Source organism: Coturnix japonica, chromosome 15 (assembly GCF_054131305.1).
Source record: "Coturnix japonica strain WE chromosome 15, WE-NBRP24, whole genome shotgun sequence".
In the NCBI taxonomy this organism is placed as follows: Eukaryota; Metazoa; Chordata; class Aves; order Galliformes; family Phasianidae; genus Coturnix; species Coturnix japonica.
The window spans coordinates 12,940,521-12,967,774 of record NC_140677.1 but is presented as its reverse complement, the minus strand read 5'-3'; the positions used below and the strand labels follow the sequence as shown (position 1 = coordinate 12,967,774).

General features: G+C 42.2%; 1 protein-coding gene across 7 annotated transcripts in view; it reads right to left on the bottom strand.

Annotated features, from left to right (window-relative positions):
• Positions 1-820: 820 nt before the first annotated feature.
• The window catches only part of CARD19 (caspase recruitment domain family member 19), a 66,420-nt gene continuing 39,986 nt past the window's right edge, over positions 821-27,254 (bottom strand). For 3 of the 7 annotated variants that reach the window (XM_085516515.1, XM_085516514.1, XM_085516519.1), the window contains one exon: positions 8,970-9,090. In XM_085516515.1, coding sequence (XP_085372641.1) covers positions 9,002-9,090 — 89 coding nt within the window. In that variant the 3' untranslated portion in view covers positions 8,970-9,001. Of the gene's footprint in view, positions 4,496-8,969; positions 9,091-27,254 lie in introns of those variants that run through there. The other 4 variants (XM_085516526.1, XM_085516516.1, XM_085516525.1 and 1 more) reach the window with 4 other exon arrangements.

The window sequence follows — 27,254 nt, the reverse complement described above, 5'->3', positions numbered from 1 at the left end:
ATTTCCTAGAATGCAGTTTCCTCATGCCCGTGAAACAACAGAGAATGTGACCATGGGCAACCCAAATCCTGCACATCCATAGTCACTCTGTATTCACTCTGACAGAGTGCATAAAGGCAGCACTTGTTTTATTGTGCAACATCCTATCCTTACATGCTTTTCTTTAGCTTTTCTTTTTGCAAGAAAGGCATAAAAAGAAAATGTTCCAGGTCACCAAGTACTGAGGGAAACCTCTGGATTGCTGGATGCACAGACAACACTGGTAGCAAATGGGTCCTGTGCTTCAGGGATCGTGCCCTGTCCTCGGCCATTGCCCTTTCTATACATGGCTTTGTGAGTGCAGAGAGAAACAGCAGTGTGCAGCACAGGTACAGGGCTGGTTCTGGGGGAATTACTTTGTGCATGAGAGAAAAAGCATCCCACCCCTGGATGTTCTTGGAGGAGTCAGGCTCAAAGGCCTGCTTTGCAAAGCCCAGACAGACTGCTGTCTCCCTGGCAACCAGAAAAACTGCAGGAAGAGAAGTAGGTGTACTGATCCTCCCTGTGATAGGGCTGAGAGCAAAGAGGGATGCTCAGGGATCAAAAGGAGGAGGCGCACAGCCCTCAGCACAGGGGGCTATGCCTCACAGCCAGCTATGGCCAATCCTCAGCACTTCCCAAGGGGCTGTGGGGCTCCTGGTGGATGTCCTGGCATCCTTGGCCCCAGAACGCTCAAGGACACTGGGCACTGAGCTCTGTGGGATGTGCAAAGGCAATCCCAAAGGGAAATCAACCTGCTGCAAGTACTTGAGACACATTAATGCATGGCCTCAGTGGAAAGCAAAGCCAAGGTGATTCAGAACATCTCTGTCAAACCTGTCTGTTTCTCATAGTCTTCTTTATGGGAAGAACTGTTAGAAAGCTGTACAGTTTGCTCTCTGCATGGTTTTAATGACAATTAATAGCTATAAAAACCCCCAGCCTGGCAAAACCAGCAGGCTGATCTTTAGGAAATGCTCCCCAGAGCAGCACGCAGGAGCAACCTGAGCTCCTATCATACCCCTTTCTCACTTACATACAGTAGAAACATAGTAGTGAAGCAAAACCAAAAAGTTATGTAGATGCATGGCTTGTGCAGCTGACGGTACCCTGTCAGTGTTTTCAAAATGCAATATTTGCTTTAATATATCCCTCAGCAGAAGGCCAAGAGACTGAATTATAAATGCTTTAAAGAATGTTACACTTTTTTAACTTCTTGTGCTGGGAAATACATCTGTAATGTCACTTAATACTTCTCAGTTTCGTCAGTTCAACAGAACAAGTAGCCCATTCTGTTAAATGAATGCACCTGAAGCTCACGGTGCTGTGCAGTCTGCTGGGTGCCACAGGTAATGCAAGGCTGGAGGTGATGGCTCCACTCACACACCTCTTCTCAAGAGCCCAGACTCTGCCAGCCAAGTGGTCTCAATGTCATCACTGCTCCAGAAACAGAGTGAATGTACTCCATACCCTAACCTGCCCTCATTAGCAACAGCTCCAATCAGCCTCATTCATGAGAGCTCATTGCAGAGGAGTCAAAATTGCCTAGAAAAAAATCCAGCACGTGCTCTGTGAGGAGATACGTGAACCCACTCCAACTGCTTGGAGAATTCAAGCACATACAGGAGAAAGGGGATCTGTGCCCCCAGCTCATCAGGACAAAAGCATTTATTCTTTAATCAGGACTAGCGTGAAGCACAAATAACTTTGCACAAGGGTCCCCCCTTTGCACTAGGGAATATGGGGGAAGAGGCTGTGCTTTTCCCTCTGATCCTTGAAATCTAAATTGCTTGTGAGCCAGCGGCTTTCCGAGCACAGATTCCTTGGTGCTGAATGTTTCCAATCCAGTAACGTTCTCACAAGGGACAGATTTGGACTTGGCACACAGCAGGCGTATCTTGGATTCCTTCACTGAATGTCAGGGGTGTCTCACCCTCTCCCTTTCTCTCCTAGGGGAATGGGCTGCAGAAGGATTCCTGCCCATTCTGTGGGTTTTTTCCTTATTCTGTTAATTCTGGGATAAAAGGGATGCATTTGCTTCTTGCTAGGCAAGGAAAACACTCAGATAACGTTCACAGCGATAATTGCACTGAACACAACCAAAGCTTAGGCCATATATTTTCATTTGGTTTACAGTGCTTATTTTTCTTGCTGTCCTCCTTATCACCATTCATATTTTAGGTACTTTATTTGTAGATATCTGCCTTTCCCCATACTTCAGTAGCTTCAGCCCTTGCCAGGCTTCTACACTATTTGCCACTTACCCTTATCAGTCACATATTTCACCTATCTATCACCACACTTTTCTTTCCAGCCATTCACAAAAGCCAACCCCAAGATCACTGCTCCTAAATGCATTTATCCTTGCCTTGAAGCTAACCAGAGAGGTTTGTAGCCTAGGCATTTTACCTACAACAATTTGCTGTGCTGAAATTCCACTTCACCTGCATGGTTAGGAGTCCCAGTGACTTTTCTTGTTACTCTTTGGAACGCAAACATTTATATTTGATTTGTGTTTACTTCAGAGAATGCTGTTGAAGTGTTTGCAGTTATTTCATGCTTTTTCTTTCTGGGATGAAGACAATAAGAAATGATGGGCAAATGTATATTGGGAGATGCTGGATTAGTTACACTTCACTGTGTTTTTGAAACTGAATTGTGTCTCTGCAGCCCAGTGGTTCAGGACATTTTGAGTCATGTTGCTCACAGAGTCCAACAAAAAGAAAGTGTGTATATTCTCTTAAAACAAAAACCTCCCACTTCCACACTGGTGCAAGTGCTTTGATATTATGATGACAGGTGTCTCATCTAGATTCTATCTCCCCATGCAGTTTTCACCCTGCAAGAAGCCTTTAGGCTTTAGATCAGATCAGACAACAATAAGGTTAGAAATACAGAAGGATATAAACCATGCCATTGCTGACTACAGCTTTCCCACTGCAATCATAGAAGCCCTCTTTGGTCATTATTTCCCTTACTCTTAACAAGGTTGATCAAATCCATGTCTCTCATTTTGCATTTGATGCTGTGTCATACCGGTTGTCATTTGTTCTGTGACACAGGGCACATCAGTGCAGTGAAGTACTGGTAGACCCTGTTCTCAGCCCCAGTGTGTGATAATACCACGCCATCTTTCCATGACACAAAGCACACAAGCATGCAAAACTAACCTTCATACACGTACTTAACAAGGGACAGTGTGCATGTATGGGAAAATCAGAGGCTAAATATGGTGCAGATAGCTCACAGTACTATAAAGTCAGTTTCACCCTGTGGGTTGAAGCCCATATTTCCTCCAGTATCTGCTTACTCTGCACATGGTTTTCAAATGTTGTGCCACACACAAAATAAGCAAATGAAAGCCAGCCCTCAGCCCAGGAGTGCTCCCTGCACTCCTTATCAAAGCCAATGTAATACAACAGGCAGAAAAAAAATGAATCATGGTCTACTCTAACCTCACATTCATTCTCTGCTTACTTAAGTGTGTAAGTATCTTCTGTCTTTCATTCTGACAGGCTTGAAGGAATGTCTTCATAAACCTTAGCTTCATAAATGCATAATTGTCTGTTATTATACATACTACCAATTCTCTGCTCTAAATCCATCACCTGGGTTTGAGCTGTGTATACAACGCTACCAATAACATATCTTCCCCCAAATCCTGGCCACATTTGGTTCTTCCAAATTAAACTTCTCAAAATAGGGCAGAACCTCCAGCTGCAGCACCAGCCCATGGCAGCAGGGCGAGCTGCTCCTGGTGCTTTGCAGTCTCAGTGCCATGGAGTCTCCGTGGCTGCTCAAGGAGGCCTTCACCCTTAGTGGCCTGGAGGCTGCTTTAGCTACAGACAGCCTACAGACATCTCCGTGCTGTCATGACCGTGTGAGAGACGGACCAAAAGTCCACTTTTCTCCCCTTCTGAGTCCTGTATTGCTCTGGTGCAACAAAAAAGTTGCATTGAAAGTCCAAATGTATCTTTTCGAGCCTGATTTTGCTGACCAGGAGCACAAATATAACTCCTTGAGCCTGTTTTTGTTTTGTTTTTTTTGCAGAGATTCTTGTTCTTAAGTTCTCACCTTAAGTCTTCATTCCTTATTATTTCTACTCTATATGGCTGTAAAAAAAAACACCAAACAACAGTCATTATTAATAAATAAATAAATAAATAAATAAAATCAGGAACATGCACTCACAATTTCCCGTTTCCTTTGCAATTTCAGAGCATCATGGTAGAATTTTTGCTGGAGCAGCTACTTAATGCTGTTTCTGCTCTGCATATCAATGAGATAACGGCAAAACAGCACAGCACCTTCAGTGGGAGGAGGGTTGAGCACTGCCATCACAGCGAGGCTGCAGTTCTTGCTTAGCACCGGGAGTACACTGTGCTGTAGCAGTGACAGAAACCATTTTGCTCATTTCAGCCGTCTGCATTTTCATTAACAGTCGGTGTGGTTATTCCTTCCCCACGGGGCTGTGAAACTGTAAATAGCAAAAAGAATGAGAACAGGCAGTCAGTCAAATGACTGAATATTAAAAAGGTCATAAGTGGTGCACAAAGCCAACGTAACTGAATGGACGTGTTAGAGAGTGAAATTCCAATAATAGCCTCCCAGCTCCAAGATAATATCAATATGAACAAATAGCACAGAACCTTTAATTCAAGTATTGCTGAAATTGGAATTCAGCTTAAAATACAATTTTTTTTTCCAATACTCTTAAGTTATTTTCCTGATAAAAGCTAAATTCTGCCAGTGGGATCATCTTTTCACTGGGGGGCTTAATGACGTTCCATTCTATGAGAGTTAGGAAGAGCCTCAGCTGCTCTCCTGGCCCTTCCATACCCACTTCCTATGAAGCACACTTTCCTTTAAAGGCTAACATCCAGGCTCTGAGAAAGGTGGCAAGTAACCTCCACCACTCACAGGCATCAAGGTATGCACAGGGCAAATCTCACACTGGTGCAGAATTAATGCACACCAATCGTGTCACAACTCTGGGAAAAGAGAGGTAGAGGGGGAAGATCAATGATGGGAGATTGATGCCTTGTGAGCCCATCACCCCAGCACAGGCAGCCCAAGCTGCTGAGTCACTGGTTATTGCAAATGAGGGGCAGAGCATTCTCCATTCCCAGGCACAGAATGGCCGCCTTTTAGACAAACTTGATGATTTCTGCTATTACCCTCCTGAAAAAAAAGCCAGGTCTTCGAAGGTTTCAGTGCCCGTGCCACTGCCATAGCTGTAAGTGTTGTCACACCCAGACGTTTTTCATTTAAAACGATAGATAAGCTTTTAGGGCTTCTGTCAGGATATCATAAGGGAGAAACCTGTGTTGCTACTGGAGACCAAAGTAAGGAGCAGATCAGGTTTTCCGGCAGTACCAACTGACAGCACACTGCAAACACAGTCCTAAGCTATGAGAATTGGCATAACCTGAAAATCCCCTTTTTAACTAGGCAAAGTGTATTTCTGTGGGGAAAGCGAGTGTAGCTCTTACAGTCAGCTGGTTCTCAAGGTGCAGGAAACTGTGAGGTCCTACTCCCTCTCAAGCCACTGGCCCTGTTCATTCCTACTGGGGAGATCTCTTCTTGGCCAGTCACCTACATTGGTTTACAACATCCAGTGCCATTTAGGATACAGTCTAAGCTGCCAAGAGCAATAACTTCCCAAGGACATAAGGTAAAGTCTGGCATCTTGCTGAGTGGTGGAAACCACAACAGGAAGAAGTGGTGGAGTACAGCAAGGATGCCTGGTTTTCCTTTGACCTTCCTTTGGCACAGAAATCATAGAACTGTAAAATCCTCCTATAGGAGGCATTACATCCTAATGTATACAGAAAGCAGAACAGCTCATGTTTCTGCTGCTCCTGTGTGTGAATGGCTTTTCAATTGCTTACCTTCACTCTATAAATGATCTGCTTCATTTTCAAAATAGTAGTATTTCATATTATCTTTATTTTTAACATGCTTCTGTGGACAAGGGCAGAATGCAACAAAACCAACATCCAAATTATAAGCTGGAAAAATAATTAAAACAAGGGGCTTTCAGGTCACACATCAGCAGATCAGAGGGACACAGTAATTAATTTCTGGCAGCCTTTGACAATGGGGCATGGAACATTCTTTAGTTCGTTTCATTACAAGTTCGAATGAACTTGAAAAATAGAAAACCTTGTACAAAATTTCCCCTGATTTGTTATATAGATAAATTCAACTTTTTATTTTTTAATAATGTAGGCATTTGCTAAAAATTTTAATGAAAACCAATTATAAAAATATATATTTTTTAATTTTTAAAACCAAATCCTCATCCTTCCTTTTTGCGTACTCCCCAGCTACAGCTGAACCCCAGCAATTTCATTTGTGAGGCAGATCTGCTCTCCTTAAAGCAGTAAAGTTATACCTCAGTGGGGAATTCTTCAAGATCTTTCGTTTAAGCATTTTTACTTCCTAAAATGTTATTCCAGTCCTAGCAATACAGTCCAACTTCAACAAGTAATTGAAACACTATCTGTGCTCAGTAGATGGACATCCCTCATCTGCACCACAGGGAAAGAAAAATATACCCTTGTTGAAAACTGCCCGTAGAAACCAGCTCTTCTTGCTGAGCTCTCAGTATTTGCATCAGGATTAACTGTTCTGTACCAAACCCTGCTACCAGGCACAGATCCCTTTGGATTAATTACTAAATAATAGGACTGTTGAAAATATAAAAGATTCCAGTGTCATCTGTCGAAAGATACCTGGTTGTCCTGAAGATTATTTGCACCAGAAGAGCTAATGAAGTAGACACCATCCACCTACCAGTAAAATATTGCCTGCTAACCATGTCCCTCAGTGCCATGTCTCCACGTTTCTTGAACAACTCCTGGGACAGTGACTCCAGCACCTCCCTGGGCAGCCCATGCCAATGCTCCAACACTCTTTCAGAGAAGTTTTCCCTAATACTCAAGCTGAACCTCCCCTGGCACAACTTGAGGCCATTCCCTCTCATTGTGTCAAGTAACAGCGAGGAGCGAGCCCCCTTCCTCTCTTCCCTGGACTCCCTCTCCCACACCTCAGTAGCCCAAAATAAGCAGGCAGAGCTGGCAGCATGGTGACCTAACAGGGGGAGCAGGCACGAGCTTGTCAGAGGAACATCATGAACAAGTAAGTGATGTTTTGCAGGTCCTGGCCTGCTCGGAGGGATGAGGGCAGTTAAACACAAACATCACAGAACTCATATGAAGGGATCACCGGAGCTAGAGCAGCAGTGAAAGGATACCAGGAGGTGGGAATACCATGGGGGAGGTATACAGCAACACAGTACTGTCCTGCTTGGGAGGGAGGAGATCACTGGGAAAGCCATCCTCTGGCACAACACAGATGCCCCTAAAGAACTGTCTGCTTTAATCAATATACCCCAAAATGTCTTAGCAGCATTTGTATGGGTAGTTGCATGATATGAGGCTTTGTTATATCAGAGCAATACAACACAAGCTTTGCAAAGCTGCCTGTTCAAGATGATGCAAGATAACAAGCACTGCTCCCACAGCGTGGAAAGCAAGGCAACAGCAAAGGCAGAACCTTTTGCAAATACATGGCTGGATTCAGTGCCTCTTCAGATATTTAAAATAGCTCAATTTGCTTTTCTTTTCTTACAACAGTGCCTTCACTCCCAAGCTGGAGCGGAAGAGTATTTTCTCACTTGAATAATGCCCCTCTAGCAAAATGAATTATAAATAGATAGAGAGCAAGTGTTGCTGAAGTGTAGAGGGCTTAAGTCTGTCTGCCACTTTTGGTTTCATAATCACGAACACCCTGCTTTCCAAGATTTAGTCTTCCTCATTTCCATTCTTCTGACTCAGAACTGGGCCTGTGTTAGAGCCTTTCATAACCACCATATGGTGCCTAGAAAGCCTTTCAGATATTTACAGTTCCCCAGGGCCTGCTCTAGATTCAAGACATAAATTTGAGGATGACAATCATTCACACCAGGGCAAACAATTTTTAGAGGGATTTTTCCCACTTCTCTAGTGCTCAGTGCATTTAACTAGAAAATAGGCAGCATCCCAAGACAAGCAGCTCCTTAGTGAAACACTTCCCAATAGATCAGATTTTATGTCTTCTGATTTAAAATGTTTGCTCTCGCCATAGAAGTATATGGAAGTACAAGTTTTCTCGTTATTTCTCCAAACACATTTGTACGTTCCCTTCTATTTGTATTCTTCCTGCCTACTAGTTTTCTGACTCATTTCTTCACTGCTTTTCTCAGTAAATGATTTCTAAATTCCTTCTGCCAACAGAATCGAATGCAGGTGAGTGTGTGGTGCTGATTTCAAATATCACACGGTCACAATTGCACTATTAGTTATCTCAGCCATTATCCATGTCTTACCAGTTTATGAGTTGGCCACCACCACACGCTGATCAGCTTCCTTTAATTTCAGCCTGACAATGATCTCCTCTCTTTGCTGACCAGTAGAAGAACCCAAAGGAACAGCGTGGATCTGTGACCATGTTGGCTATCAGGAACAGGCTGATCAGAGCAGTGGCCATAGCACTGAACTGCCCAGTTCAGGGATGTGCCTGGATAACACTCTCAGTCGTAAGGTCTGAATTGTAGGTGGTGTTGTTGGGAGCTGGATTTGGAGATTCTTATGGCTCCCTTCCAACTCAAGATATTCCATCATTCTACGGCTGTTTTGCTTTTAAGGTACTCCAAGTTTCTTTTCATTGTGGTTGGCTTTAATTACCCCAAGTTCTATCAACATCATGCCTAGGTTTCTTAGTCTTATCTGAAATATTTAGGTTTTCTATTTTTCTAAATCTGCAAACAGAAGCCTCATCTTTTGAATTACATACTTTTTCTTCAGCATTTTAAAATGGGAGACATCCACATTTATTTCCTTGTCCTCTGTGTTTCAATGGCTTCTATAATTTCTTCTATTCCAGACAAGGATAATTAGTAACCAGTCTCAGATTTTATAATTTCACTGTATTATTGTTGCTAAAATGAATGTTCCCATTCTTCTGAAGGCATTTTGGGACAGCTGGAGATGGGAAAATTGATCTGAAGAAATAAACAACTGAAGTTTCCTACAAAAAAAGACCAAAGATATACTTTGAGACTCAAGAAATGAATCGGTTTCTTCACATTCTTTTTGAAAGTTCTACTTCCAATGGAAGCAGAAATGTTTAAAAACAGTTGCATGAGCCACCTTCCTTAAACCACTTACATCCAAGGAGATGTACATCCAGATCATGCAAGCAGGTGGTTTTAGGGAGACTTCTCTGTATGTTACTGTCCTAGGAGTTTTTCCATATCTCTAATATTTAGCTGTCGTTAATTACAACATAAGTGAGCGTAAATGAGATTGTGGTTTTGCTTCAAAAATTAGTTAAAACAAATACAGCAGCAATGTAATCTAACCTCCAAAAGCCAACAGTGCGCTGTGATGAAAATCAATGGAGTGCTCTAAAGAGCATGGACTTACTGGAAAAATAAATTGGAAGCAGACATCTTTGGCAACACACTGGACTCTGGAAGTCATATCACATTTCAGATGTTGGTTCTGGAAGAGGCTTGGCAGTTCTCTGGTTGGTTGGCTTTGCATAGCTGGGTTTAGATGCGGAGACCAACCAATTCCTGCACAAGGCCACCATGTGGCACACAGGGCTGTGGAAGTGGCTGCTGGTTGCAGGTCCTCCTGGGAGCCAGGTCTGCCCCAGTGAGGAAATCTGAAGCAGGAGACACCACTCATCTGCCCTTATTAAACCAGTGCATAGGAAATGGCCTGTTTAAAGCATGCACCACTCCAAGATCACAAGCTGGTTTGCTGCTCTTCTCTACTGTGAAAAATAACTATGAGCCAATGGTGATGGGAAGATGGAGCAGGGTCTTGCATCCTTGCTGCCAAGTATTGTTATTTCAGAGGGAAACATGGGCTGATTCCAGCTGCTTATTCTGAAGGTAAAGTTAATGAACATAACAGCAGGAAAGAACAGCTTCAGATATGGAAAAAGAAGGAAATCCAGCATGGAAACACATGCAGAAGAATAAAACTTTTGGTGAAGAACACTGTGGCATTATTTATGCTGACAAAAAGGGACATGCCTCAACAAATAGAGGCAGCAAGTGCCTCAGCAGTCTGTTGTTTTCTGCTAGAGCTGGAAAATGATTCACGCTATTCAGAAAATCACATTGTGATGTCAATAATAAATAACATAGGGTACTTCCTTCAACACTGTTCTCTTTTTCAGAAGTTCTCTACCTTGTTGTATATTTTTATTGTGGCTTATAATGGTGCACAGCTCTATTCCTAGCTCGTATCAACATTCTTCACACCTTTTTTCTGCAGTACTTCTGTCATTTCACAAGGCAACCCAATGCTGAGAGTTAACAGACCAGATTATCAGGGAAACATCCTCACCATCCATTGCAGCCGAGGTGTGAGGTAAGCTTTGTGTGTTAGCTATGCTTCCTCTACACAGATACTCCTACAGCATTTTCTAAATCCAGTTTATAAAATAGGTAAATAACATACATGACACTGAGGTTGCTGTATCTGCGAAGTGGCATCAGTGGTTAATCTGCTCCATTGCCTTGTCTGGGAGCTGCACTACTCCTAAGGAATCTGAAACAGAAAACCTTTACTCAGAAACATAGTAGGATAAGAATGTCCAAATTCAAATACATAAGAAAGAGCCTCCACAGGCGCTGATTGCCCAGTCCTGCTGTTCTTGGGCTGAAAACTGGAAAATCTCCTTTGACACATTCATAACTAATTGTATCAGTCCAGGTATCATGCCATTAACCAAATAACTGCTGATAAATTGATTTTTAAGAATGTTCCCATATTGCTATTATTAAAATAATTGAATAAGACTGTATTAACACATGCAAGATAACAAAGCTGACTTGATTAATAATTGTGCAAGGCTGTTTTGTTTTTTTTGTTTTTTGGTTTTTTTTATTTAGATAAGGTAGATATTCTGCCTATTTTCATGCCATTATTTTATGTTGAACACATTTTTAATAATGATGGGATACACTATTAAGGATACAAAGAACTGTCAGCAGTTTCCATTGAATTCTGTGACATTTCCAGAGTACTCTAAATGATTCTAGAAATCAAAGAATGCAATCAATCACTTCTGGGCAAAATCCCTTTCGTACTGTTACTACCAATGGCTTAGAAAAAAAACCAGCAACACCTTTTGAGGGTTCAGTTGCCTTGAAGGGGAAGAAGAGAGGTGTGGTTTTGCTACATTTTGGCCCCAGTCAGCCAAGGCCTGAATCAGGCTATCTTCCTTATGAGAGCTCATAGGTTTTGGGCAGTGCAGCTAGGGAACCCTTCCATCCTACCTGTGCTTCTCAAGAGTGCTGCAAAGCAAGGGCTATGTACTGCTCATCTGCACTAAAAGATAGAAAAGACCATAATTACTGTCTACAAGCTCTTGCACCACGAGCCCCGCAATGCCTGATTCTGCTCTAGATAATCTTTTGTTAGACAGTCATACTCTGCCCTGCAATTCTGTTTTAGAGACCAAGCTCTCCTTTATGCCAAATCTGTGACCCTTGAGAGGCCACGCACAGAGTACAGCCCCATGGCCAAACATTCCTCTGTATTAGCATCAATTATATCACTTTGCTGCTGGCAGATTCTTGCTCCCCAGACAAAAAGAGAAACAAAAATGGAGAGAGTTTTGATAGTTGTGCTTGTTTGGACAGAGATTAACAGCACAAAAAGGGAAAGAGAAGGTTTTTCCATCGTAACTCCTGATGTATCAAAGCTTAATCAGGTTCCTTCAAGCTGGGCAGAATGTATTTAAACAAGGCATTGCAGTAACGTAACAGCACATCAGCCACTTTAGATACTGCAATTCCCAGGCAAGAAAGGCCCCATCTAACTTCAGCCAGATATGCCATTTCAAGAAACTAAAAGACTTGAAATTGAATTAGAACAAATTCTGATGCAAGCTTAAAATAAAGGCATTCCATTTTTAATGCAAACTCAAAATACTATAGGGGCATGCAATCAGTTTGGAGAATTGATTCAGGTTTTTCTAAAAGAGATTCAAACAAAATTGAAGTGGATGCCCGAGGACCCACATGGAACCAACCTAGGCACTACTGTGTTCCTCCATATCTGCTGCAAGCCAAGGCATCTCTGCTCACCTGTTCCACTAGTGGGCACACCTACGCTTGGAGATGGGCTCTGGGGGGCCTCAAGAGGATGGTTTCATGAGAAAAGCACACGTTCTTTATTTTTCTTTATATTCTCCTAGGAGCTGCACAGTCCTTGCTGCTTCTCCAGCCTGCCCCTGGTGTCTGTGCCAGCCTGAAGAGCTGTAATTTCTCTGAGATGAAAATGGAAACAGTGATTTTGGGGGACAAACCTTTAGGCCTGTTTGGAGACGTTGCTTAGCTACGCAGACATTTACATCTGTATCAGTTGTCAAGCTAGAGAAAAAGACAACTATATTGGATCAGCAGGAAAACCAGCGCTTGAGGGGAGGTCATCCATCCACACCCAGTGCTCTGGGGCAGGCTCACAGAGGCAGATAATGCTCCTGCCAAGTTACATGGTGTTCCAACCTGTTCTTGAAAGACCTCCAGTGGTGGGTAATCCACGTCTCACAATGCAGGCCAATGGCCAGGGCCTTAGCAGAGGATGATTCCCTGCACGAACAATGGTCCCTTCTATTATGTTTTGGCAAATGCAGAAAGGAATTTGCTCTATCTCGTAGATCAGGCTAATTCCCTTGCCTGGCTAGGTTCTGTCAGCTGAGCTTTGAAGATACCCAGTAATTTCAGTCCTAGGAGAGCATTATGAGCCATTCTCTGATGAACGCATCATCAAGGACAACACTGTAATGGGTTTTTAAATTGTTTCCCTTAGTCATAGGCTTAAAATAAGAATTAAAAAGAGGCGGAAGAAATAGTACAAGCATTAGACAAATGTAATAGGAATGCTTAGGCACTGCGAAAACCAAGGGAGAACATAATTACAGACCATGTTTCACAAAGTGTGAGACACTGGAGCAGAAGCAATACTTTAAACTTATATACACTCAGCTGTTTGGCTGAACAGTCTGGGGCTGGGCTCCTCAGGTACCTCTGATTCCTAAACCCAGAAGCACAAACAAAAGGCCTCATTCTTTAGCAGCAAAGCTGGGAGTGCTGCTAGAACCACAGAGCATGCAGATGGAAAACACCTGTGAGCTCAAAGCACGGTGAGAGGAGCAGGCCAGCACTGAGCCTGCTTGTAAGCTGTGCATGTGAACAGTCTTGGGGGCTGGGTTTGAGGCACCATAGTACATCATATTTAATCTATCTACAGGAGCAGCTTTAGCTTGAGATATCATTTAGATATTGTGAAGACTGTGAGGAATTCTATTATATCAAACATGCAAGAACTAACACATGCACAGAAGAGCAGCATGGTTTAGATTTTTAACCCAGCTCCTAACAATGGGAAAGAGTGAACAAAGAATGATATTAAGCGTTGGAATATGGAAGTCGAGGTCAGAAGCTTTGAGGCTAAAGCAAACAGCTGTCTGAAAAACTGCCCACATCAGCACTAGCACTTTTGCACAAGTAGCTCCTACCCTGCTGGCTGCAGAGCAAAACCTCAGTGCCATGCTGCTGTCTCATGTCTCCTTACAAACTGCAGAAAGATGAACACATTACATTCAATGCATTACTCCAGCCCTCGTGTTTGGCCTGCTACCACACATTTCACTAACTCAGCTGCTGCCAGATTGCTTGCTTCTCTGCTGATGGTCTCTGTGGAGGTAGTTACATCAGTGTGTAATGCTGTCTGATGCAATCTGTTGCAAATTTGCATCTTGGCCTGAAAGTTATCCTACAAACCTTGCAGTAGGGCTCCATCATGCCAGTGGCTGCAGACAATACTTTCTAGGCGTAATGAAGACCACACATATACCTGTAGGCAAATACACCGAGCAGAGCAGTTCTATCTGCAGTGAGAGTGCTAAGGCACCACACTGCACAGGGCACAGCATTCCCTCATGGGCTGCATCACCCACCCCCAAGGAGTGCCTGGAGGATGAAGGAAACTGATGTGCATGGGAACCAGCAACAGTGGCTGTGGAAAGATCATCCCCACTACTGCAGCCTAAGATACTAACCAAGTCCTCAGCCCCTCAGGGCAGGCTCACAGAGCAGGAAAACCTAGCAGCAACCCTAACATACCCAACCTCCAGGCCACAACCAGTCACAAGACATGGGATCCCTCCTAAATCCATGTGTCAGAAGTCAGCGGCACAGTCCTGCACAGCAGCTGAGATCAGTTCTAAGCCAGCTCTGTACAGAACAAACTGCCAGATGACCACTTTAAGGGTTGTTTTGTTTTTAATAAATAAATAAGAAATTATATTGACATTACTTTAATAACCTCATTTGGTTGCGCAATAATCTATTCCCTCCTTAGCTGCGTGCCAGAACTGGCTGAGACATCACAGAGGTAAGTGATATAAATGCTGCAGCCATCTCTATGGAATTGCCTAGAGATATCTGACTCATGCTGCTATGTGCAGTTAATTTTGTCTTCAACCACTTTTTTTTTTAAATTCATGTAAAGATATTTATACATCGATTTCCTAATTAATGCCGTCAATATTCTATGTAAATGAAATGCCTTTCTGTGTATTTACATGGGATCTCAGGATGTACTACAGCAAGTAACAGACTAGCCATTACCAAGGGTATAAAGCACTGCCTGGTGTGCCTGTGGTATATTCAGCATGTGCCAACATATCATCCACATCTCAGAACTTCTATTAAAAGGAGTAAAAGTTGCCACAAAGATCACCAAAGTTCTACCTGCTCCTTGCTGTCCTGCTGTTCAACTCAGCCAGGATAGACTCTGAACACACAAAACTCAGTATCTTAAAAAATACATTCCCACTTCCACTTCAAGCCACTGGGATATTTATGTAGTTAATACTTCCCCTGGCCTGGAGGCTGAAATTCCTGGTTTGAAATTCTAGCTCCTGTAGGGGCAAAAGGTAAGGTCAGCTTTGAGATCTTACCACACCTCTGCCCATCACTGAGAAAAGTGAGACAAACAGTGGTAACATCCCATCACTTAATAGGACTGGAATCTAGGTAGGTTTATATAGGAACCCACAGCCACATATATATTGCCTATATATGCATGCACACAGCATACAGTCGTAGATGTATGCACTGGTTAACTCTCTCAGCAGTTAAGATCTTTCAGCAGTAACTCAGAAAAGCTTCTCAAATCACTTAAATTAAGCCACTACCATTTAAGCAGGAGTTACCTTCCAGGGTATTTTAATTATTATATATCGCTGTAAGAGCACTGCTGAAGTCTCTCATGGCATTCCTGGAAAGACATCATTGTGGTGGTAAAACCTTCAAGATGCAGAAACCTGTATTTCCCTGTGCCCCTCAGGTACCATTATTCCATGCCGAGAATGTTTTTATAATGTAATAGTAACTCTGTGGTGTTACTGTTATTGCATTTTAATAACACACGTTTAACTATGGAAGATGATGAACATATGTGCTGTGAAAAGCCATGGCACTGTAATCGTATTCAAAGCAACCACCCTCATAAATAAGGAAGAAACTGGAAACCTGATTTTATGTATGTTAATTACAGTGGGGAAAAATTAATGGCAGGCAAGAGAATAGTGCAGCAGTTAAAACACAACAGTCAGGCAGGGGAAATTACAGATTTCTTTTAAAATTAGAATCAAACACTGGCTCTAGACACAAAATATGCAAATACCCCTACTGAAATTCAGCTTCTTCTCAGAACCAAATCCGCAGGCTCCTCTTTGGAGCACTACTGCAGCAGTCCTTTGTGCTTTTGCCTAGCAACAAGCCTGCTGGTGCCCGTACTCTCAGGAGTGACACTATTGCCAAGACACAGTCAGATCTTTACATTTTGCTGTAGTTTTTGCTGTTTCATTTATTTATTTTAAGATGGGGCAGTGCTGTTTCAAGATTTCCCCTAGCTTGTTCCACCTGAAACAATGAGTGAACCAGTAGGCAGCCTGGCTCTATGCAGCTGATGCTCAGGTGTGTTTCTCACCTGCAGTGTCACACCTTGCAGAAGACACTGTGATGGAGAAGTCAATGACCTCGAACAGGCAGTGCCTACACTACTGGGCCTCCTGTTATGGGCCTGAGAAACCCAAATGTAATTTGTGTATCCTGTAATTTGTTATGCCTTTGGGAAAGGTAAACTGTAAATAGACCCCAGGATGGAACATATTGGTCCTGAGCCTGTGGCACACTGAGGAGGTAGTGATACACACAACAACTTAACCTGAGCAGATACAGGTCCATACGATGCTGCACAAACTCACTGGGTACAGGACATGCTCAGCCAGATCTCTCACCAAGTTCTCATGAGAACATCCTTTAGGAATGGAGTTGTTCTCTTGTAAGGTAGTCATATATTAGCTAGAATAAGCAAAAGGGAGAACTTCACTCCACAGAGAGGATCTGCTCTGCACAGTGCACTGAGGGAAAATTTTGGGGAGCTCCATCCAGTTCTACATGAACACAGGATGACCAGCATCTAGAGGGATGTAAGATTTGTCTGTGTTCTACGCTCTTTTCATTACTGTCTCATTAAAGCAGTTATCTCATTAAGCTGTTTGTTGTCAGGCCTTTTTATTACTGAGATCCAGAAAGAACCCTGCACTCTTTCTCACCTCCTCACACCCTGCACAGGACAACAACCAGCACAGTGAGGAACCAGCTCCTTCCAGCCCTCTTGCTTGTATTTATTCAGCCACTGTACATATTTTCCATATATAACTGAAGCCAATTTTTAATGTTCTCTCATTGTCCAGTTGTATTCACAATTCCATAACCTAATACATGATGTAACCATGTTTACTGGCAAAAGCTGTCTTTTAAATGATGACCAATGCACCTTATGGCTTTAATTTATTTATAGCAATGAAAAAAAGCTTTAGATCCAACTCTTGCTCTCATATTGCCAAAGGCTATCATTAAATTTTAATTGACAACTTCAATCTGCCCCGAGAGATATTTCCTCATCCTTTCCACAGACCTGCAGAGTCCTGTTCCCTGGACCTGCTTTCTATTCACCCCAACTTGAGAAGTGCATTAAGATTTTGGCCAAGCTTAATTCAAACCCTAAGTTCTGGAATGATGAGTAACATACCAAACCTTTGTCTGAACCAAAGGCCTCACATTTTTACATGATGGATTAGAATACTTGAGGCAGACGTTCATTCTTCATGGGTAGGATTTCCAGTGTAATCCTTCACTCGCCTCTCACATGAACCTTGTCCTTCAGCAGATGGGTTTTGAAAAGCTCTGCAAGGAGAAGACTCCGCTCATCAGCCAAAGTGCCATCAGAACAAGCCTGCCACTAAAACCAGCTGCAAGGCTTCAAACTTGGGGTGGATGCTCTGCGGCTTTCCCCCAGCAGTGGCAAGGAAGAACCTGCAGAGGACAGCACACCACACACCAAAGCCTTGGCTCTGTAAATGTCCACCTAGCAAGCAGTAGGTCCTCAGATAATCACTGCCAGAGCTGCCCATGTGATTCCCACTGTGTGGGACTGCACGTCGCCACACTGAAACACCACTTTGTTTCTGCTAGAAACAAAGTTAACCGAAGTGGCTGTTATGATGTTATAATGTATTCTGGTGACTGACATGTCCATGTCAGTACAGATCCAGCCAGAGACTACAGTGGCTGCTTCAGAAGTTGGAGCATGCATTTCCACCCTCTGCCCATAATACATGTGCCTTCCATAGCCCATGTCTGTTTCAGGATATACTGAGGTCATGAAAATTTAATTGTATCAACACTAGCATAGGAAATTATGACAACGCAGTTGTTTACATGATAAATACGATAAATAAATAAGGAAGATTGCAGGGAGCGGTAAAATTGCTCCAGGTTGTGCTTATGCACTTCCATTTTTCACTTGAATATTAAAATTAGCTTATATTAAAAACTGCAGAGAGAATCCAATACACATGCTGGCTGCAGCATTTCAGCTTTTCCCACCGTAAGCATCTTTCTATCTCATGAATCCTTTTTCACAGGCCTGTTGATACCAAAAAAAAAAAGCCATCACTGACGGTGCTATGAAATAGGTTATGCCGCAAAGTTATAAAATCGTTACTCTGGAATGCAGATGGACCAAAAATATCCAAGCCCTCATGCAGGGCTGTGGCGCAGATCCTGTATACCATGCAAGCACAGATTTGCTGCTTTCGTTTTAATCTGCAGCTCTCTAATCTTAAAACAGCCAGCACTTTGTAAGGAAGAAAGAATTTTGCCCTCCATGGTGTGCTACCACATGTGCTCAAAGAGCCGTGACGGAAACATTTGCACAGAGCCTACAAAAAGGAATTGTTCACTCTGCACACATAAAGGAACTGTTGAATATGCTCCAGAGGATTAAAGAGTAGTTAAAGCACCGGGGACAGCAAAGAGATCACAGGAAGACAGAGCAGGAAAACACTGTGTGGCAAGAAGGGGTCAGACAGATATTCTACTTAAATACCATCAACTCTATTTAAAAAACAAAACCAAAGCAAACAAACTACCAAAAAGCTCCAAACTACACCATAAATGACAAAGCAGATCAATATGGACACTAAATATCTTTTTCCCAATCAAGTTGTGAAGGTAGCTGAGCAGACAACTAAAAACAGCCTGGCTGTCCCTGCTGCTACTTGACAACCAGCAGCTACAGACTATATCAACTAAAACAGTGACATCCAGAAAACCTAAAATAGGCAAGGCTATGAAAAGGTATGACAAAGGGATAAAACAGGTACATTACACAGCAGGTAATAAAGCATCATTTTATATCTGCTACTGCAGCATTGGTTGGTTTTGAATGCACTCAGCAAAAGCTCACTGCAGGATTTCCTTCAGCTTCAGTGAGGGTTGGATCAGCTCATGAAAACCTGAGTATTCTTCTCTGTATTATAAAGACACACAGAGCACAGGCAATATTTGCAAGGTGCTCAGCTGTACTTCTACTACTTGGAAATCACATTGGTAGCAGCTTCATCCCTGTGAGTTATTTCACTTTAAAAATCAGCTGTCTCTTTAAAGATGCATCAGAATGATAGCTTGGCCTCAGTGGGATTGCACTAGCAAGTCCAGAAGTATTGTATGGCAGGCAGAACACATGGCTATTTTCTGTGTTATAGTATTACCAAGCTAGGATATAAATGGTGAGTGGGTGAGATAGTTTATGTTTCTCTCCCTGGTATGTCTTACTATATATATTAATGGAATAATATACAGCCCTGTGTCTGGTTGCTTCTTAAATTACTGGAACCATGGAACTATAGCAAGGTGGGAAATAGAGTTATTAAAATTAGGCATTTATTCACCTACTGATGGCTTCTTCCTTAGCCTGGCACCTGGTCTTTACAGTGGTGTGAAGCTGCTTTCCACACCAACTTCATACTGAATTTTATTTCAATAGAAGGGATCAAGATACCATTAAACTTCTAAAGCAAAGAAGACCATCTCTAAATCTGAACATATGTGCAGAGAGACAGAATACATATTAATCTTCCTTTTTAATTAAATTGCTGTCTCTACAGCTGCATAACAGGAAAGCCTGTTCAAAACCTACAATTGCTTGCTATACTCGCACTTCAACAGAGTAACCCAAAATATCCTCAAATGTTCTGCCTGCAGTCCTGACTTACCCTTAATAAGATCCCTTTTGTCCTCTCTGAGTAATTTCTGAAGGCAGGTTTCAACATACTCTCCATTTCTGGCTTTTAACTTCTACTAGAAATACCAACAGTGGCTTTCTTTTTCAGCACAGATACCAGCAGGGACAGGAATCTCAAGGTATCAGATGGCCCCTGCAACAAGCAGCGTATTGTACCTGTTACCCTCTGTCCTCTGAAGGGATGGTATCCAGGTCCTGCAGCAAGACAGCCCCGTGCACACTGCTGCACCCCTTGAACTGCATCAGGGCTGTGGCTGCTGCAGGCAGAGCAATGAGGACAGCTCTGCCACAAACCCCCACCTCAATGCTGGCATGCTATTACTTACAGGAACAGTTTTATGACTTCCTTTGTTTCCAGTTGCTCAAACAGGGTTTAACTCACAATTCTACTCCAATTACTCCAGAGCTTTAGGAGATATCTTTGTTAAAAGCTTTAAGAAAAGATAAACAAATCAATCACCTTCATCAGCCATTTTTGAGTCCTTCCAAAGAATGAAAACAGAACAAGAAACCTCATCACACTCTTGATTAAATAGTGCTGTTTTGGCTTCCTTGGAATATATGTATATATTTCAAGTCTTGTGCAACTGTCCTTAATTATAATTTTGATGAATTTCCTGAATGGAAAGTAATACGATGTGCAATGAGGTGCACCACTTAAAAACAAAAGAAATCATTTTGGGGACTGCTACTACAACATGGTAACACAAACATATTTTCTACCCTGAGTAGCAATGAGACAAACTTCCTCGTTGCACTGTTTGCTCACAGCCTTGTTGTGCTTCCAGCTCTTCCCAAGCTAACATATAGGCACCTCTCTTACACGTCCTCCTTTTAAGTCCACACTAAGTGGTTTTTAATTATTAGTATTTTTTTTATTATTATTCAGATAGTTAGGTGGCAGAGCAGCAACAATGAAGTACTTCAGAGCAGTTTCATGTTCAGCATTTCATAGCTACCCTGACAGTAGCTGCTTATATTCAGAGTAATAAATGCTTCACTTCCCAGATAGCCAGCACCACTGCAGAAGCCTTTGCTGAGCAAACTTGCACATTATCACCAGGAGATTAACCATAATTGCTGACAACAATCTAAATATGCAGACCATACTATAAACTGAGGCTGTAGGGCACTGTGACTGCTTAATGATATAGACAGAGTAAGGATTCCAGATTTCCTTCTTGCCTTCATGATTAATCCCATCAGATCACAGATACAAAACAATGCAGCGGTTCTAAGCCAACAGTACTAATTTTGCCTGCATCCAGAAGCCCCTATTTGTCATTTTCTTTTTTCTAGTTTAACCATTTCAAACATATTGTTCTGTGCTCTGAGTCTCTGGCAGCCATGCCTTTAAGATGTCCCAAGATTGCCCAGTGTGCTGCTATAAGCACCCATTATCCTTACACACTACCATTAGAGCTTCTCTTCTGAAATAAAACCCAAGTCTCTACAAGTGCAGCACACAGCAATATCTAAACCACAGTTGTCTTGAGCCCAGCATTAGAATGTTTCCTGTCTCACAGTCATTGATTATCTCTTGTTTGTGTACCAATAACCCTGCAGAAGAGAATGCCAGAGAGGAAGATAAATTCACATCTCACCCCTCCTACCTACTTAAGGAGCCAGAAAAATGATTTGGTGGTACTCAAAGAGGAAATCCTCAGAAGAGACTAATGACTTCCCCTTTGATTGCAACCCTTTTACAATCCATCATACTGACTGGTAGATATAGGGCTTCACAGTTAAACCTGCTGGCAACCAGCTGCACTGCAGACAGGATTCACACACAGTCCTGCAGCAGAGACAGTTCTCACCCAGGGAATTACAGCCTGCTTGCATCAGTGCCTTCAAAGCAGCTTTCCCTGGGATCATAGACCCTGGCATAGGACTGTAAATGAGAACAGTCAGATGTACCCTGTATTTAAAGTCACTAGAATATCCCTTAGAAGCCAGATCATCAAATCATGGAATGGGTGATATTGTAAGGAGCCTTAACAATCATTGAGATCCAACCTCCACCATGGGTTGGGTTGTCAGCTTCTGGAGCAGGCTGCTCAAGGCCCCCTCCAACCTGGCTTTGAATTCACTAGAAAACTTACATATTGAAACACTTCATCCTAAAGCAACTGATTCCAAAGCAAATCTGGGGATTCTATGGGCTCCAGTCTTGTCAGCACAAGTTGTATGTGCTGTGATGTGCATGGAGAGCAGAGATCCATCTCCAGAGCCCCAGGGAGACAAATGGAGTGGTCCTTAGGCTTTAGTGTGGGCAGCTCCTGACCTTAGATAGAAACACAGCTATTGATTTTCATCTCCAGCTAGACAGAGGTTTTAAAATTCACATTTTTGGATCTAAATCTCACCTACCCATGCTCCACTTAAAACACTCCAAACTGATACTCAGCCCCTTCACAGGAGCAGTGCAAGCATTAAGCAGAGATGTTTGCAGTCCAGTTTGGCAGATGTCACAAATGCCACAGCAGACAAAGTTCTCAAGAGACCCAGATGACCCAGGCTTTAAAATTAAACCATGCATCTTAACAGGGTAGTTACCCTAAAGTCACATCTCTCATGTGCCTCACAATGCTTAGAAAACAAACAGATAGGAATGAATCAAAACAAACTCCTTGTAAAAACAGATACGCTTCCATATCCGTGAGCTATGTAATTGACATTACGATGTTCTTGTTAGCTTTTCATACTTACTTTATAACCTGTTAATGACTTATGATTTAATTACCTGATCATTATAATGTAAATAAGGAAGATTATTCACATCTCATGCAAACATCAAGGATTAATAAGAATATAAAGGACAAACAAGTAAAACTAGAGAAGCCAACAGTGGGAAATCTTTGCAAGCTAATGAAGTGAAAACACAGTGCTGGTAAACTGGCTGCACTGGAAATTATCTTAACGTGCAGCATCAAACAAAAAGCCAGATGGCGCTGCTTTCGTTAGGCAACAGGTTGCTGATGGCTTACACGTACATGTACTCCTGGAAATAGGAACCGAATGAGAAACAGAAAGCGTTAGCAGTGTATTTATGATGGGCTGCCACAAAAATACCAACACCAAGCTGTGTTTCCACAGAGACCAGAAGCAGTGTAACTGCAGAGGGGAAGGAGTGGCTGAAGCTCACATGTGGAATAAAAGCATCTGCAAGTTCTGCCAAATGTGCTCAGCACTCTCAGGCCTAAGCTGATTAAAAAAAAATCAGCTTATGTATCGTATTCTATGGCTTCAGTCCAGCCTCATCTGTAGGCTGATCATTAACCCCATCTCAAAGCTGCTGAGCACCTTTATGTCAGTTTTAACAGCAATGCAAAGGACTTACAGGGTTTCTAAAACATGTGCTCTGGTTCAGCCGCAAGCTACTGGGCAAAGTAAGTCATGCTGTGTGACGTTCAAGCAAAAGGATCAGAGTGAAGATTTCTGGCCTTGAATTGTACATTTCAGGCTGGAATTTAATCAGTCTATTCCTTTCAGTGATTGATACTTCAACAGTAGAATTTTTATGGTCTTGTTCTTTTCTTATTTACACTCTTGTTGACAAACTGTGTAGGGATGTTCAGATTCACACCTGCACAAAACCTGGCATTTTGAAGGGATGCACTCTCCCCCCCCCCCGTCTATAGATAATCTGCCACCCTTTCTAATACAGGAGGCTTTCTTTTTCATTAAACTCATTGTCCTGTAAAGCAGCACCGACAATGCGTCATCTCTGACCCATCACTGAGCCACATATTTGGTGAAAAAAGTTAAAACCAACCTTTCAAAGATAAACATTCTGGTCACTTTTAAATAATACTCCATCTATTTAATGTAATAAAATCTATTTTAAAAGAATTTTAGGATAAGAAGTTTTTGCTGGGAGGAAACGAGTCTCTCAGGAAAGAATGTCAGCAATTTTTATAAAGCACACATTGTTGCTTCCTGAGTCAGGCTAGGGGAGCACAGCCACCTGCAAACACAGTTTGTAAGTCACAGGCTGACCTGCACTGTGAACCCTATGCTGGTTTCCAGCTGATTTGTGGCAGTGCCACCGCTTTGGACTCTGTTCAGATGGAACCTGGCCAGTTCTGGAGCCCTCCTTAGCACCTACAGCTCCCCCCCACCATGACCAGCCAAGGGCACCAGCACCTCCTTGTCCCCAGACTCATACTGCCAGGCACAGCCCAGCTGGCATCCATAGGACAGCCGTGCTAGCTGCTAAAACAAACGGCACAAAGCACTTCATGTCATGCTCACAGCAGTTTGTACAAAGCCGAATAGAGCAGATAAGATGTTTGTTTGAGTGTGCAGCCAATTTTCTGTACTGTGAATACAATGCTCTGCACAGAAATGCGCCTGAAGGACCGCAAGCCCAGAGGAAGTCAGCGCTACAGTGCGGAAGAGATGTTTACGTAACAGAGAGCATTTGCTCTTCACTGAGAGAATGAACTGCCTTTCATTTCTAAATGAATCAGAGGGAGCCCAAAAGGGGATTGTTGAGTCGCATATCCTGGGTCAGATCATTTTCACAGACTCCAGACGTCCATATTTTCACGCTAAAGCATTTGTGTAGGTTCTTCAGCCTATTTCTAGGTAGGAGCTTACTCATTTCCTCTTGGCTTGGGTTCAGCACTGCTTGAAGACTTGTTTCCCAAAAGGCCTGTTTCAAGCACACGAGTGCCAAGCAAGTCGGCACATCTGAAGTAAAAGAATTTTTTAAATGATTACTTTCACAGATTTTCAGTCCAAAATGAACAAACACGATTGCTAAATCTCATCTTCTGCATAACATTGGCCAGAATTGTGGATTCGTGCATTAAGTCCAGAAGCAACTTCATGTGAATAAGCTAGAAGTAATTCCAGAACTCACTGGCTCCTTGAAGGACACCAGCTAGCATCATGCATGCCTTGCTCTTCAGCCTTCCTTCATTTCTCATAGTAGTTCAGAATACTCACATCACTTTCAGAACTTCAGCGTTGTCATCACCATGCATGTATCTTGGCTCCTGAGAGCTGCCAGGCAGGCTCCTACAACTTACACTACTCCAGAGCACTTTCAGCAACTTGCAATGTACTTTGCTTGTTATTAATTGGACCTGAGAGGAGAGAATTCGATAAATGTCCTTACCGCTGCTTTACAGAAAGGTCATTGATCACTTGTTGTTGGGTTTTCCTGTTTATAGATTGCTTGTTTACTTAGGGAGAAACTGTTTGCTTGCTTTTAAGTGGCAGAGAATTAGTTACCTGCCTACAATACAGAAAATGCCCCTCTGTCATGCTAGTATTAGGCACACACAAATGTAAACTCCACAAAAAATAGGTATCTATTGAAGAGAAAAGGTACGCAACAGGTCAGATCTAAATTATGTATCATGACCACTGGACACAAAATAAACTACAGAAGATTAGTTTGCAGTGCCAGTTACATCCTGGATATGTCCAACAGCAGAGAAATAACATACAGGCACCATTCAAAATAGAAAAAAAAAAATAAAAAAATCACAATTTTCATATATATTATGAAGTTATTTTAAGCAGATTGCCTTTTTGTGAGCTTGACAACAGACATACAAGAAGGAGAGTCTGATTTTTGAGTGATAAATGGAATTCGCAGGGAATTTTGCAGTTCTATTGCAAAGCAAGAGATTTGTCAGGCCATGCAGATCTTCATTTTTCTTCAGTGTAATGTTTTGTTTTGTTTTTTTAATCCACCCAACTTCATTTTTCCATGAAAATAAAAGGCAGGACAAATCTCTTGCTTGTCTTTACACGGAGAATATCTGCACTGCATCCTGGCATGCCGTTCACAGACAGCATCATGGAAACTCCTTTTGGTCTATCCTCTCCCTGAACAGTTCACTTACTTACACAAAGAGCAAGGATCAGGCAGGTGGTTGGATCAGTGGAGCACAAACAACTAAGCATATCATCCAGGTGAAAACAGATGAAAAAAGAGTAAGACTCTTCCCTAGACTTGGTAGGAGTCATGCTCAAGGAAGAGATCAGATACTAGGAATAGCTATTTCTTTACAGTTCATTTAAGCTTGTGGGGAAAAGGCAGACATATTTCATAAACTAAGCATTACATACCAATTTATTTTTAATGTTAATTCTAGAAGACCAGTTTTTTGGAGAATAAAATGTGATTTTTGGTGGGGAATGCAAGTTTTTGGAGGAATAACAGGAAACCAAAAAAGGAAGAAACAGCACAAAATAATGTGCTTTTGCCCCAAATAGCTGCAATGATACAACACAAATCCACCCCTTCCCAAAAGATAAACTAACCACATCTTTCAAGCGAGAAAGCCTTTTTTTGCTGAGGATAGCTGACAGAGCAAGGAAATAAAATTTCATGAACATAATAAATCTACAAGCCAGTAAAACAAAGCAGGACGTGCTGATGGAGCCAGTTCTATCTGATATCAAACACCATTTCTTAAGTCACAACCTTTCCATTCATGTCAGTTAACTCAGACTGCCTCATTTCTTCAGTACCAGCACTGTCCTCCTTAAACCTTTCCCTCATTTTACTTCATTGAATGGCTGGTCTGTTTTCCTCATAGAGCAATCATCCCAAAAGCCACTTAGTTTACTTAAACTTGTGCTCTAGTGCAGAAGTACCACTTTGCAGAATGACTTGTTTTAATAGTGACCACAGACAGCAGGCAGCACCATGTATGTATTATTCTGGGCTTACTAACACTCTGTCTTTGGACACATAATGGTACTTGCTCAGGGAAAATGAAGGCCTAACTTAAAAGAAATATATATATATATATATATATATATATATATATATTTCTTTTAAGATATAAGCATATATATATGCTGCCACAAAACCTTGCAATTTTAGCAACAATACAAAATGCCATTCTCTCTGGTTAGGTTTCATTAGTATTCTAACATTGTTTCACACCTGTCACATAGAGTACTTCTGAAACAAAACCAAAACTGTTATCCATGACCTATGGCTCAAGAACCAAATACAGACTGCAACAACCACATTGCAAAGATGGAGAACAACGCATCTTTTTTCTCTTAAAAACCACCATCCAGGTTCCAATGGCGGTTGTTACAGTGGTCCCAAGGACCCTCTCTGCAGCCTCCAGTACCCGCTCTGTAATGCTCACTAAAATTCCTGACTCAGACCCATGTGATGACACTTGCAGAGTTCTCATTTTATAATGACTATGCTCAAATCCACACAAACAAGAAAGACCTACCACATAGTTTTGTCACCACACAGCTGCAGACTGACTGATCGCTTCGCCAGCCTATTAACTCCTCTGCCACCAGCTTGAGTCTGCAGCTATTTTTCCATATGGATCACAGCAAAATATGATGGTTATTATTATTAATACAGCAGAACTAACTCAAAGGCTGGGTAACAGGAAAAAGTGTTCAAGTTTATTGTTAAAATTGACACTGAGCTGATGAGCACGACAATATAATGATGTAATGCAGAATCGACAGTTTCAGACCATACATGAATGCTGGCTCTCAGGTATT